Raw genomic sequence first — 15,279 nt, forward strand, 5'->3', positions numbered from 1 at the left:
CATACTGTGAGCCATGTGTGAAGCAACACTTTTCTCAGCAACCCTCATCCTGATTTGGTGTTTTCTCAACTGGATCACAGGTTGGATTACAAAATCACTTGCATTATGGCAACTAAAAATATTAACATCGGAAAACTGTCAAAACATTACCTGATCATATTCAAAAATTTAACCTGATCTTCAAAGATAACTTGGAAAGAGCCAGGAGGCCAGTGAAGCCAGTTAGGTCGGTCAGATAGTGTTTTTGATGCAGGGAGCTCTGTCTGTGACTCAAGTGTTCATGTGTGTGTGAGATGTGACCCTCTCTGCACCTTCATTCAGACCACAAATACATTATCACGCTGTGAATTGTGCACGAGGCACAGGTGAAATCATCTCCAATGCAACGAGCCACCAAACTTTTGATTTAATCTGGACAATGACAATGCACCAAATTATATCAAAACACATCAGCTAGATTTCATGTTTGGTTATAATATTAAAGCAAAATGCAGAAGATCCTCTGAAACTGGGCAACCCTTTATTGAAGAACATTTTCTCAGATTTCATTCATAGGTCCTTTGGACAGGTATCACTAGATCATGTGCTCCACAGATCTTAAAACTTACAAAGTTAGACAGGCTGAACACAGGGAGGAATTTTCCCTCTCACTAAGAGTCTATGACCTAGGATTAAGGAGGACAGTAGGGCTAAGATGAAGAGAAATCTCTTCACCCAAGGAATGGTGAACTTCAGAGTTCTCCACCGCAGAGGGCAGCAGAGACCAAGCCGCTGAATATTACATACAACATATAGCAGTTCGGGCTCTTTGATGTGCAGTGGTGTGCAGATCTTTTAATTTACTCCAAGATAAATCTTACTCACCCTCCCACACAGCCCTCCCGTTTTTCATCCCTATATAAGAATCTCTTAAATGTCCCCGATGTACCTGCCTCCAGCAGTACATTCACTCACCGCTCTGCAAAAACTTTACCTCTGAGATCCCACCCCCCATACTTCCAATCACCTTAAAATAATGCTCTCTCATATTAGTCATTTTGCACTGGGAAAATGGTACTGGCTATCCACTTAAGCACCTCTCTCAAGTCTCCTGTCATCCTCCTTTGCACCAAAGAGAAAAGCCCTAGTTTACTCAATTTTTCCTCATAAGACATGATCTCTAATCCAAGCAGTATCTTGGTAGATTTCCTCTGCACTCTCTCTAAAGCTCTCACACCATTCCTATAATGAGGTGACCAGAACTGAAAACAATATCTAAGTGTGGTCTGTCTAGAGTTTTACATCTTGAACTCAGTCCCCTGGCTAATAAAGGCAAACACACCATACACTTTCTTAACTACCTTATCAATATGCACTGTAACTTTGATGGATCTGTGGAAGGGGACCCCAGGTTCCCTGTTCCCTCTGCACGGCTAAAAATCCTGCCACTAACCCTGTACTATGGCTTCAAGTTCAACATTTCAAAGTGAATCACTCCACACTTTTCCAGATTGAACTCCATCTATCACGATTGAGCCCAGTTCTGCATTCTATCAATGCCCCATTATAACCTGTGACAACACTACCAATCTTTGTGTCATCTACAGACTTACTAACCCACCCATCCACTTCCTCATCCAAGTCATTTATAAAAATCACAAATAGCAGAGGTCCCAGAACAGCAACCTGCTGAACACCACTAGTCAGCGGACATCCAGGCAGAATACACTCCATCTACTATGACCCTCTTCCTTCCGTGTCACTTCCTCGAAGAATCCAATCAGGCTTGTGAGGCACAACTTGCTCCTCACAAAGCCATATTGACTATCCCTAATCAGACTATGCTTCTCCAAATGCACATAAATTATGTGTCTTCAACAATTTCCCCACCTCTGATGTAAGACTCACTTGTCTATAATTCCTAGGATTATTCTTATTACTTTTCTTGAACGGAAGAATAAATTTTAGCCGCCTTCCAGTTTTCTAGTCCTATTCCTGTAGTCCTGCTCTTAAGAAGCATAGGCGACAGAAAAAGTGAGGACAGAGGAAGGTCAACTGTGATGCACTACATGGAGGAGAAGACTTGGACACCATGGCCTTCTGCTCTTGTGAACCAGAAGTTAGCAAATGTCTCCCCTGACTGGAGGCTCTGGTGCCCCAAAAAGGATCAAATGGACATGAAGTCTGAATGGGTCTTTGTCCTCTCAACAACCCAGGTGCTCACACAACCAACCTCTCCAGCTGTGCCCACCTGAGCTCTCCAGGTGTCCAGAGAGTGAACGTAGAACAGTACAGCACAGGAAATCTTGGCCCACAACATCTGTGCTGAACACAATGCCAAATTAAACTCAATCTCTTCTATCTAGAGCTGATTGTGGACTTTAGGAAAGTACAGGCTAACCACTCCTCGTTGCAGATACATGGCTCCTCTGTGGAGAGAGTTAGGAGCACCAGATTTCTGGGAGTGTGATTTATGGACAATCTCACCTGGTTCCTCAACATCTCTTCGGTCAAGAAAGCGCAGCAGCAGCTCCAACTCTTAAGGAGATTGAGACAAGTGGGGCACCACTCCCCACCCCATTATAATCAATTTTTACAGGAGCACCATCAAGAGTGTCCTGACCAGCTGTACCACAATCTGGTACAGGAATTGCAAGGAATCTGACTACAAGTCCCTGCAAAGGATAGCAAGAACTGCTGAGAGGATCATTGGGGTCTCTCTTCCATCCATCAGAGATATTTATCAGGAATGCTGTGAATGCAGAGCTCTTAGCATTGTTGATGATCCCTCCCATCTGTTCAATGATGTCTCTTAACCCTTACCATCAGACAGGAGGTACTGTAGCATTAAGACAAGAACTATTAGGATGGAACAGCTTCTTACCCCAGGCTGTAAGAGTACCGAACTCCCTGCCACAGCCCAGGTCTCATCATTCATGAAGCCCCAGTAGCTTTATATTGTTTACTTTTAAATTTGTTTCATAAGTGCACCTTATTATTTGTTAATTTACTAGTGGTAATATTATCTTATGTCTTGTGTGTGTGAATTATGTGTACTGTCTTGTGCACCTTGGTCTGGAAGAACAGTGTTTCATTTGGCGAGATACATGTGTATGGATGAATGACAATAAACTGAACTTGAGCTTGATCTCCATCATTTCGTTCCTGCATATTCTGTCTGTGCTGCACTTTCTCTGTAACTGTGGCACTTTATTCTGCATTCTGTGATGGTTTTTCACTGCATTGATGTGATGAAGTGATTTGTATGGATGGCATGCAAAACAAGTTTTCCACTTTGGCTTGATGTATGTCATAGAGTCATGTTGATTGGAAAAAGGCCTTTCAACACAACTCGATCGTGCTGAGTTGCCCCGCAAGCTAGTCCCATCTGCCTGTGTTTAACTCACAGATCTCTAACCACCTCCTATCCATGTACTTATCTAGATGGCTTTTAAAATTTGCTAGTATGGCTGTCTCAACCACTATTTCTGGTTGCTCATTCCAAATATGCACCGCCCTTTGTGTAAAGTAGCTGTACCGAATGTCCCTCTTAAATCTCTCACCTCTGACTTTAAACTGATGCTCTCGTTTTTAGCTCCTCCTACCTGGAAAAAAGTCCATGTGCTTTCACCTTGTCTCCCTTGATCACCCCTTGATCTCTTACACTCCAGGGAATGAAGTCCCAGCCCATGGAACCTGCCCTTTTATCTCAGTGGACACTTCATTAGGTACACCTGCTTGTTAATGCAGACATCAAATCAGCCAATCATGTGGCAGCAACTCAATGCATAAAAGCATACAAACATGGTCAACTGGTTCAGTTATTGTTCAGACAGAACATTAGAATGGGAAAGAAATGGGATCTAAGAAGAGACCTGAAATGGATGGACTACAGCAGTAGAAGACCACACTGAGTGCAAGTTCTACTGTGTAAGTCTTATGTAGACTTGGCACTGCACTAGACACAGGCTTCCAGTTGGAGGAACAACCCTTGACCATTATCCTTTGTTTCCTACCACTGAACCAATCAGCTATTTCCCTCACCCCCACCCCTGCATCCCATGCAAGCCTAGACCACAGACAAATCTGCCATGAATGGCCCTGTCAAAGGCCTTTTTAAAGTCCACATGGACAACATACACTGCCCCATCCTCCTCTAACGTCTTGGTTACGTTCTTGAAGACCTCTAAGATTTGTCAGACATGACTTCCTATGCACAAAGCTGTGCTGACTGTTGCAAATCAGACCCATTTCTCCAAATGATGGTCTGATCCTTCACATTAGAATCCCTTGATGACCCACCATTGATGTCAGGTTCACTGTTCTGTAGTTTCCTGGCTTGTTTTTACCACCCTTTTTAAACAACCCAGTAACATGTCAGCCACTTTCCAGACTTCAGGTACTTCCAAAATTTCTGTAAGGCCTTCCAAAATTTATTCTCTAACTTCCATCAAGGTCTGGGAATGCACCAGGTCAGGCCCAGGGGAATTATCCACCATACTGCTGTTCTAGCCTCCATACTTCCTCCCTGCAAATTCTTCTATGGTCCAAGATGAATCCAATGATTTCATCCATTTCTTGATTTCCATCATTTTCCCCACAGTGAAAGTGGAAGAGAAATATGGGTCTGAGAGGAAAAATGGATCAGCTATGATAAAATAGTTAGCAGACTCAATGGGCCAAATGGCCTAATTCTGCTCCTACATCTTATGCTCTTAACTACACGTAGTCTAACATTCAACATTTTTATTCTCTTTTGTGAGTAAGGCATATGATGGGGAGCTAGAGGAGGAAAGAAGAAAGTTCATCTATTATATGCAGAGGCTGGATGAAATCAGAGGGACAGGGTCAGAATAAGCCAGGACATTATAGACCAGTGAGCCATCATTAGTGGAAAGTTATTGTAAGATAATCTAAGGGACTTGGATAGATGGGGACTGATTAGGGACAGTCAATGTGGTTTTGTGAGTGTAAGTTGTGTCTGACTAATCTTATCGAGCTTTTGAAGAAGTTACCAGGAAAGTTGAAGGCAAGGCAGTGCATGTTGTCTACATGGATTATAGCAAGGCCTTTGACAAGGTCCCATGTGGGAGGTTGGTCTAAAAGGTTCAGTCACTTGGCATTCAAGATGAGGTAATAAATTGGGTTAGACATGGAAGAAGCCAAAGAGTGGTTGTAGAGAGGTTCCAGCCTCTCTGACCGGAACCCTATGATTAGTGATGTGCGCAGGGATTGGTGCTGGGTCCCATGTTTTTTTATCTATATCAACTATATGGATAATGTGATAAATTGGATCAGCAAATTTACAGATGACACCAAGCTTGGGGGTGTAGTGGACAGTGAGGTACACTATCACAACTTGCAGTGGGATCTGTACCAGTTGGAAAAACAGGCTGATAAATGGTAGATGGAATTAAATACGGATAATTGTCAGGTGTACTTTGGGGGGACCAATCAGAGTAAGTCTTACATGGTGAGTGGTAGAGGACTGAGGAGGTGTGGTAGAACAGTAGGATCTGGAAATACAGATCCATAATTCCTTGAAAGTGGCATCACAGGCAGACAGGGTCATAAAGAAAGGTTTTGGCACATTGGTCTCATAAATCAATATATTGAGTGTAGGAGTTGGGAACTTTTGATGAAATTGTATAAGATGTTGCTGAGGCCTAATTTGGAGTACTACGTGAAGTTTTGGTCACCTACTTAGAGTTAGGTGTACAGTAAATAAGATTGAAAGAGTACAGAGAAAATTTACAAGGATGTTGCTGGGACTTGAGTACCTGAGTTATAGGAAAAGGTTAAATAGGCTATGACTTTCTTCCCTAGAATGTAGAAGACTGACCGGAGATTTAATAGAGGTATACAAAATTATGAGGGCTATTGACAGTGAGGTTGGGTGAGATTAAACTAGAGGTCATGAGTTAAGGGGTTGGGAGAGTGTGGAATGAGCTGCCAATGCAAATGGTGGATGCAGGGTCGATTTCAACATTTAATGGACATTTAGATAGGTACATGGCTGAGTCGGGTATTTCGGACTATGGTCTGGTTGACTAGGCAGATTAATGGTTTGGCACAGACTAGATGGGTCAAAAGGCCTGAATCTGAGCTGTAATGTTCCTTGACTTTTTTGTCTATGACTAGCTGGCAGTCACTACCTGGGATTTATTTACAGAAATAGGGTAGAAAGGCATGGAAGTTTTGATGAAACTTTATAAAACACTGGTTATGTCATAACTGAAATAACCGTGTCCAGTTCTGGGCCACAACTTAAGAAGACGTGAATGTTTTGGAGGATGCTGAGGAAATTTACAAAGTGATTCATCCCAGGGGTGAGAGGATTTGGAGTTTCCTCTTGGAACAGAGGAGGCTGTGAATGGATCTAATAGAGGAGAGAGAGAAAAAATATTTCCATTAATAGAGGCTCAAGAACTGGAGATATTGATACTAAAGATAGTGGTTGGTTGGTAAGTTGATGGAGCAGATCCTGAGAGGAAGGATTTACGAATATTTGGAGATGTATAATATGATTAGGAATAGTCAGCATGACTTTGTCAAAGGCAGTTCATGCCTTACAAGCCTAAATGAAATTTTTGAAGATGTGACTAAATACATTGATGAATGTAGAGCAGTAGATGTAGTGTATATGGATTTCAGCAAGGCATTTGATAAGGTACCCCATGCAAGGCTTATTGAGAAAGTAAGGAGGCATGGGATCCAAGGGGACCTTGCTTTGTGGATCCAGAACTGGCTTGCACACAGAAGGCTAAGAGTGGCTGTAGATGGGTCATATTCTGCATGGAGATTGGTGACCAGTGGTGTGCCTCAGGGATCTGTTCTGGGGCCCCCTTTTCTTCATGATTTTTATAAATGACCTGGATGAGGAAGTGGAGGGATGGGTTAGTAAATTTGCTGATGACACAAAGTTTGGGAGTGTTGTGGATAGTGTGGGGGGCTGTCAGAGATTACAATGGGACATTGATAAGATGCAAAACTGGGCTGAGAAGTGGCAGATGGAGTTCAACCCAGGTAAGTGTGAGGTAGTTCATCTTGGTAGGTCAAATATGATGGCAGGTTATAGTATTAATGGTAAGGCTCTTGGCAGTGTGGAGGATCAGAGGGATCTTGGGGTTCGAGTCCATAGGACACTCAAAGCTGCTGCGCAATTTGATTGTGTGGTTAAGGCAGCATACAATGCATTGGCCTTCATCAGTTGTGGGATTGAGTTGAAGAGCTGAGACGTATGAGAATAGGTTGAGTGGACTCGGCCTTTTCTCCTTGGAATGACGGAGGATGAGAGGTGACCTGATAGAGGTGTATAAGATGATGAGAGGCATTGATCATGTGGATAATCAGAGGTTTTTTCCCAGGGCTGAATTGGCTAACACAAGAGGCCACAGTTTTAAGGTGGTTGGAGGAGATGTCAGGGGTAAGCATTTTATGCAGAGAGTGGTGAGTGCGTGGAATGAACTGCCGGTGATGGTGGTGGAAGCGGAAACAATAGGGTCTTTAAAGAGACTACTGGATAGGTACATGGAGCTTAGACAAATAGAGGGCTCTTGGTAACCCGGGGTAATTTCTAAAGTAAGTACATGTTTGGCACAGCATTGTGGGCCAAAGGGCCTGTATTCTCATATAGGTTTTCTATGTTTCTGTGAATGAAGGTGATAAGCAAAATAACTAAAGCTGAAATGAATAGTGAAGTGATTTACACAGCAAGCAGTTGGGATTTGGGATACAAGACATTGGGGATGCCTTAACATCCCACAGGAGCTGCAGGGCTATGAGAGGATCAGAATGTGGGACTGGCTGGATTGAGCTTACATAGAGCTGGTTTAGACATGACTTGAATCTTTCTGTGCTATAACAATTTCCTTGATTCCAAGGTGTTACCTGACAATAGCCTTTGCAAACGACAGCTGTCAAACTGGTGACATCTTTTCTATCTGGTTTGTGGGTCATGTGGAGGGAGAAGTGTCCATGTGTGGGCGAGGTGGCCGTGCATGTCTTCTGTGAATCCGGTGAATAGTAAAGACAACACTAATAGTGCAGTGGTGACATTGCATTGATGGGTCCTGGGTTGCAGTGCCTATCAGGTGGCCTAAAACTTGCTGGATAAGCTGTAGTGAAGAAATGCCAGCTCCATCACCTCCAGATGCTACCTTCCAGAGAGGTCTTCAAGGGTCATAAGGTGATCCTTGCAACTGAAGACTGCAAATGTTCAGGAAACTGGCTAGTGTGATACAGTTTGGCACTGCACTTTACTCACAGGACTTGGTATCAAACTGAACCTCTCACCAACTGTAAAAGTTCGCATGGACTTTGACAAAGTGCACTGCACAAGCTGCCTGCGATCCAGCACAGACCGCAGCCAAATGAGTAGCTTTACTCAATGTGTTCAAACAGGAGCTGGACTTCCAAATGTAAACCAGTGTCTTGGCTCCAACCTGTGTTGATAAACATTTGCTCCCACTTCTCCACATACGAAGCTGTTAATCAAGCAAATAGGGCAGTGTGCCTGGTAAACATTCAGCGCACGCACACACATCCAGGAAAATAACCGATGTTGAAGCTGTACTGCATCGCTGAGGCAGCCAGCTTCTCGTACAGACACCTGCAGTCCCTAGGGGATAGGGCTACCCCAAGTGCTCAGCCGCAGTAATACAGAGGCCATGCTTCTTCTCCGGTCTCTCAGAGCCGTGACTAGGGAAGATATTCAGAGCTGCTCATGCACAGCCAACCCATCCAACAGAGCAACCAGGTTCAATCTCAAACCCCTTCCAATCCAAGATTTCCCCACTTTGTGGGAAAATATAAAGAATGGCAGAAGCTGTTGTGAGTCCCCAAAAATACTCAGGAGATTTTTTCCTGGACACAACAAAGGAAACAATAAAGCCCTGAATCCGTGTCACTGACAATCTTTGGGGTTCAGTATTGTGCATCTCACTCTGACTGTCAGTCATTGGACATCCTAAGCTAATGAGAGGGACTGTGGCGACAGCTCACTTTCTTTACACTGGAGACACGGTGTATGGGGGCTGAGTGAACGGAAGATCAATAATGAAAGGGCAAGATTCATGCAAACATACAACACAGAAACAGGCCCTTGGGCCCAACTGGTCCATTTGCCCAGATTGGTCTATATCCCTCCAAATCTTTCTATCCATGTACCTGTCCAAGTAGCTTTAAAATGTTGTTAATGTACATGGCTCAACCACTTCCTCCAGCATATCATCCCATATACTGACCACTCTCTGGGTGAAAAATGTGGCTCTTAGTCCCTTTAAATGTCTCTCTTTTCACCATAAACCCTTGCTTCCTAGTTCCTGGTTCCACAATTTTAGGAAAAAGACCACGTGCATTCACCCTATCTATACCCTTCATAATTTTATAAGTCCCTGTAAAATCATCCTTCATTCTCCTCACCACCTGCTCAACCTCTCTCCATAACTCAGTCCTGGCAGCATCCTTACTAAACTTCTATGCACTCTTTTCAGCTCAGTGGCACCTTTCTTATAGCAGGGTGACCAAATCTGTACACAATATTCCAAATGCAGCCTCACCAATCTCTGGTACAACTGCAACACAACATCCCAACTTTCACACTCAGTACCTTGACTGTTGAAAACCCAGCGTGCCAAATGCATTCTTCACGTAACACCATTTTCAGGGAAGAAGTACTTGTACTCCTAAATCCCTCTATTCCATAACACATATAGGTCCAGAGAAGTTACAATGGAGCAGGTTTCCTATGCAATTAGCCAATCCACCCAGAAATGTTGTAAGAGAAATGCCGAGGTCAGTTGTAGGGATGCTCCTAAGAGCAGATATATTCAGATTTTCTTTTACTTTCTATCAAGACAAGACCCCAGCCCAGAGTTATTATTCCCTGAGGCTTTCATACTTGCACCAGCCACAAACATTTCCTGATGCAAACCCACAATGATCCCAGCTCTGGACCACAGTGATTCAGCAGCCAGATATGCTCCAACAGGAGCCCCTTAGACACGCAGAGCGTCTCGTCTTCCGAACACAGCACCGGAGCTCACAGTGTGCAACTACCTGTCCCATTCACCCTGAGAGCAGAGGGTAACTGCTAAGAGAACACAGTGCCGAGAATTTTAGACAACCTACTGATCGGCTTTACACCGAAACTCCTTCGTGACGAGCTCGGCGTTTCAGAGAACGAATGCCAATAATAGTGAAAGTCTCGAACTGACCCAGTCCACTGAGTTCGGGTGTTCCACATGGAGAGGTGGCTGTGCGTTTTCGGAGCCCGGCAAACCTGCTGGTGTTACTGCACCCACACACATCGCACCTGCAGCCCCGACGCCGGCCACAGATCCGGGAGGTGCCCTGTACCATCAACACAGCCTAGTACCAAAGTTTCCTAAGTATGCTCCCTCTGACCGTCCCTACAATAATACTTTAGGCACCCCATCACCAACTGGACCGATAGACGCCCGGGTGACTTCTGTCCAAAGAATATAATCGCGCTCAGTCGGAGTTTGCAAATTATAGTCAGGAATGCAAGAAAACCAACAGCTAAACTGCAACCGGGGAGAATTAAACGAGAGTCCCGGGTGTCCGACAATGATAGACATGCGCTGACAAAGAATTGACAGCTGTCTGTGGGGCACAGGCCGGTGCAAGCGGCTGCCGGACACACACACACACACACACACACACACACGCAATCCCAATAGTGAAGCGGACAAAGCAGTAACAAAGTAACGAGCCGCACAGATTCATCCGCAAATGCAGAAGGAATGAACTCCAAGCACTGCACTCAGCACCAGAGACCAATGTGGGCACTGGTCCCTGACACCGAGATCATCAGAAATGCTTCTGAGAGACGCGGGGCCCAGGACAGAGTGCGCCGGGTGTATTAACAGCGCCTGGACACCGGTGGGGGAAGAGGCCGGGATAATGGTAGGGGAGGCGCATTTCCTTACCAGACACCGACAGGAGATGCAGGGGTTGTCTGTGATCAGTGGGATCTCTATCACGGCTCCTTCCTCCTCACAACCGGCCACGGAACCTGGAGCATAAACAGAGAGATCACAATGTGCAGTGACAGCGGGCCGCCGCCGTGTATTCTCGCCGGGCCACGACACTCCTTACCTGTCAGCAGTGACGGCGAGACGGCGAGCTGGGACAGAAGAACCAAGGCGAAGCAGAGCAGCTGACGGCCGCGGAGGCGAGGCCAGCGTGCGGCAGCGAGCCGCATATCCTCAGACGATGTCACTTCGGCAAGGGTTCAGGTTTGGGCAAGAAGCCGGCGAGGTATAGCGGGTGTCGGTATGTCCCAAGTCAGGAGCAGAAAGCAGAGGCAGCCCGAGCAAGTCATCACAGTGACTACAAACCGCTCACCCTGCTCTCAGCCCCATTCTCCCAGGCACCAGGCTCTCAGCGTCAGCGCGATCCGTGCGGTCCGCAGCCTCCCGCCTGATGCACTGAGCTGATCGCTGTAACAGAGTAAACATTAAACGGATCCACCTACAGCCCCGTTGCTGCAGACTTCGACACCCTACTAGACACGTGTCCCCCCTCTGTAAGGATCCAGCGACCCCACCCCCATCGAGACACAGACAGACAGATACACATACACAAACGGCTCCCCCGCTGCTCCAAACCCCCACGGGATCTCCAATCTGTGCATTGGTTGATTTTAAGGTTTATCCGCATCCTACCTGTATCCAGGAAATTCGTGTCCTAGCCCGATGGAGCGAGCGTTAATAACAGGCCCGCGGAATCTCCACACAGAACAGAAGAGAGAGAGAGATAATTCAACTTGAGCACGCTTGTGGAATATCGATGTGAGACTTCTGAATGAAACTGCCGCACTTGTAAGCATGCAGCAAAACCTCCTGCATTGAAATGTGAAGTTTGAGAGAAGTAGCAGTGAAACTTACAGAGAATGTGAAAGTTGCAATTAACTACCTCAGTGAAACTCGCAGGCAAAAGTGTTATAGTTAAACTGCAGCCGTGAACCGTGCAGTGACGTTAGTTTTTGCAAAAGATCCTTTACCAGTCTTCCAGATGCTTGGTTCAAATGCACTTAGTGAATCGCTGCTGATCGCAATTTTATTTAACCGCTGGGTGTTTCTTTATAGCTCCTGATGTATGGAGATGATTGCTGAGTTTACAATCAGCCCAAAATACGTAAAATAATTCGGCACCGTCTGTTTTTCATCTTCGCGTCTAACCGTTGGGAGCTGTGTTCGGAATGTTTCACAATGTGGCTGAAATATTTATATCACGGGCTTGAACTCAATAAATCCTGCACAGATCAGGAACAAATACCCTCAGATGGGGCTAACAAGGGTCTTTTGTCAGCAGTGCTTTGGCAACTGTTCAAGGTAATCTAACGTGTGACTCTTGACTGCGAGGTTAGTGTTAACCCACGGTCGGGAGTGCTGCCTACCTGCGCCGGTGAGTCGGAATATAGAGATTGGGTTACACACACACACCAATCAAAGCGGCCGGGCCCAGCCTCGCACGTCGCATTTGAACCAAGAGCAACGCTTGAGGGCGCCCCGTTCAGAATGAAGCGTCCCAGAGTGGGAATTCTCGCTGCCCGGTGTGTGTAGAGCGCGCAGTCTCGGCTGAATGGGGGCTCCTGTTCACTGCGTGCGGTGTCCGTGGGCGAAACTGGCTTCAGAAACATAAAACAAAACTGAGTCCAAGCCCCTCGGAGCAAGTTTTACCGTGTGATTTAAAGTTATGCGCATAATCTTTTAAATGTGGTCTGCATTCATCTCTGTTGGAGTCCCAATAGAAGTTTTAATGTCAAAAGCGAGTAGTCCGCTGGCCGAGGGCACGGAGGACGATACCGCAGGTCCAGTCTCCTGCGGCGCCCCGGGCAGTGGGCAAACGGTCCACAGGAAGGTCCCACAATGAGTTCTGCTCTGAGGATCACTGAGGAGCCCTGGTCGCGGGGATCACGAGGGGATACTCGCGCTCTTCTGAGAGCTCCGTGGGAACTCTGCTCAGTTTTACTGTCCTGCGCCCTGCGGCTCTGACGGGAGAGCCGAACGATCTTTAACTTCCTGAGACTGCTCACAGCTCAATCACACTGACATCAGGTAGCAGCAATTTATCATGAACGCACAGAAAAGGCTATAATGCATTGTTCTGCAATAGAGACTGGGATGCATCCGCGCCCCTGCCACATCATTTCAAACCTCTGAACATTTTAGCCCCGCATGCACACATGGACACGAGCACAGCAGTTCATACGCATTCAGTAGTGAACACAGATAAAGCTACACACACACACCAACGTATATACTCAGTGGCCTCTTTATTGGGTACCCTCTGTAGCTACTAAAGTGGCCACTGCCTGTGTTTGCGGTCTTCTGCGGTTGCAGCCCACTCACTTCAAGGTTCGATGTGTTGTGTGGTCTGACATGCTCTTCTGCACCCCACTATGGTAACGTGGGTATTTGAGGTACGGTCGCCTTCCTGTCAGCTTGAACCAGCCTGGCCATTCTCCTCTGACCTCTCTCATTAACAAGGCGCTTTTGCCCACAGAACTACACTATAGCTCACTGGATTTTTTTTTCATTTTCATGCCATTCTCTGTAAGCTCCAGAGACTGCTAAACGCGAAAATCCTCGGAGATCAGCAGTTTCTGAAATACTCAAACCACCCCTTCTGACACCAACAATTATTTTATGGTCAAAGCCACTTAGATCATATTTCTTCTCAATTCTGATGTTTGGTCTGAACAACAACTCAGCCTCTTGACATGATTTTATGCATTGAGATGCTGCCACATAATTGGATTTGCATTAATGAGCAGGTGTACAGGTGTTCCTACAATATGGCCACTGAGTGTACAAAGAATTGCACCCTTAAACATTTGCGTAAGTGCCTGGAGCTCACACACATGGCTACAATGTACTACAGACAACTCTACTTGACCTGAATAGATCACCACAAGTGGATCAACACACTGATTGTCAACTTTGGGGGAGGGAAGGAAAGTAGAGGTCCGTGAGCCAGTAATCACTGGAGGGTCAGTAACTTAAATTCATGGGAGTCACTATCTCAGAGGAACTGTTCCGGGCCCATCATATAAAGGTAAATGAATCAAAATCAGAATCAGAATCAGGTTTATTATCACTGTTATGTATCCTGAACTTTGTTAATAGCAGCAGCAGTTCAATGCAATACAATATAAATAAATAAATAAGTAGATCAATTGCACAAGTATACATATGTATATTGAATAGATTAAAAATAGTGCAAAACTGAAATAATATATATGTAAAAAGTGAGGTGGTGTTCATGGGTTCAATGCCTATTTAGGAATCAAATAGCAGAGGAGAAGAAACTGTTGCTGAATCACTGCATGTGTGCCTTCAGGCTTCTGTACCTCCTTCCTCATGGTAACAATGAGAAGAGGGCATGTCCTGGCTGTTGGAGGTCCTTAATAATGGACGTCACCTTTCTGAGGCAGTGCTCCTTGAAAGTGCCTTGGCTACTACAGAGGCTAGTACCCAAGATAGAGCTGTCTAATCTTACAACTTTCTGTAGTTTTTTTCAGTCCTGTGCAGTAGCCCCCCATACCAGACAGCGATGCAGCCTGTCAGAATGCTCTCCACAGTATATCTATAGAAGTTTTCAACTGTTTTTGTTGACAAACCAAATCTCTTCAACTCCTAATGAAGCATAGTTGCTGTCTTACCTTCTTTGTGCATCAATATTTTGGGACTAGGTTAGATCCTCAGAGATCTTGACACCCAGGAACTTGATTGAAATTGCTCACTCTCTCCACTCCTGATCCCTCTATAAGGATTGATTCATGTTCCCTTGTCTTACCCTTCCTGAATTCCACAATTAGCTCTTTCATCTTACTGACGTTGAGTGCAAGATTGTTGCTGCAAAACCATTCAACTAGCTGGTATATCTCACTCCTGTATGCCCTCTCGTCACCATCTGAGATTCTACCAACAATGGTTGTATTGTCAGCAAATTTATAGATGGTATTTGAGCTATGCCTAGCCACACAGTCATAGGGAAAGAGGGGGCAGAGCACACACTCCTGAGATGTGCCAGTGTTGATCGTCAGCGAGGAAGAGATATTATCACCAATCTGCACAGGTCTCCTGGTTAGGAAGACAAGGATCCAATTGCAGAGGGAGATACAGAGGCCCAGATTCTGTAACTCATTGATCAAGATTATGGAAATGATGATATTAATTGCAAAGACAGCACCTCTACTTCCTCAGGAGTTTGCAGAGGTTCAGCATTGTCATCAAAAACCTTGGCAATGTTCTATATAAGTGTGGTGGA

The 15,279-nt window shown here is 45.4% G+C and overlaps 1 protein-coding gene across 3 annotated transcripts in view; it reads right to left on the reverse strand.

Moving 5' to 3' along the window:
* Nucleotides 1–15,279, reverse strand: part of bmper (BMP binding endothelial regulator) — a 61,780-nt gene that overhangs the window by 33,967 nt on the left and 12,534 nt on the right. For 2 of the 3 annotated variants that reach the window (XM_059973549.1, XM_059973568.1), the window contains exons 3-4: nt 11,101–11,444; nt 10,932–11,017 (exon numbers count right to left, since the gene is read on the reverse strand). In XM_059973549.1, coding sequence (XP_059829532.1) covers nt 10,932–11,017; nt 11,101–11,206 — 192 coding nt within the window. In that variant the 5' untranslated portion in view covers nt 11,207–11,444. Of the gene's footprint in view, nt 1–10,931; nt 11,018–11,100; nt 11,445–11,669; nt 14,129–15,279 lie in introns of those variants that run through there. The other variant, XM_059973560.1, reaches the window with a different exon arrangement.

Source organism: Hypanus sabinus, chromosome 1, assembly GCF_030144855.1.
Source record: "Hypanus sabinus isolate sHypSab1 chromosome 1, sHypSab1.hap1, whole genome shotgun sequence".
Classification (NCBI taxonomy): domain Eukaryota; kingdom Metazoa; phylum Chordata; class Chondrichthyes; order Myliobatiformes; family Dasyatidae; genus Hypanus; species Hypanus sabinus.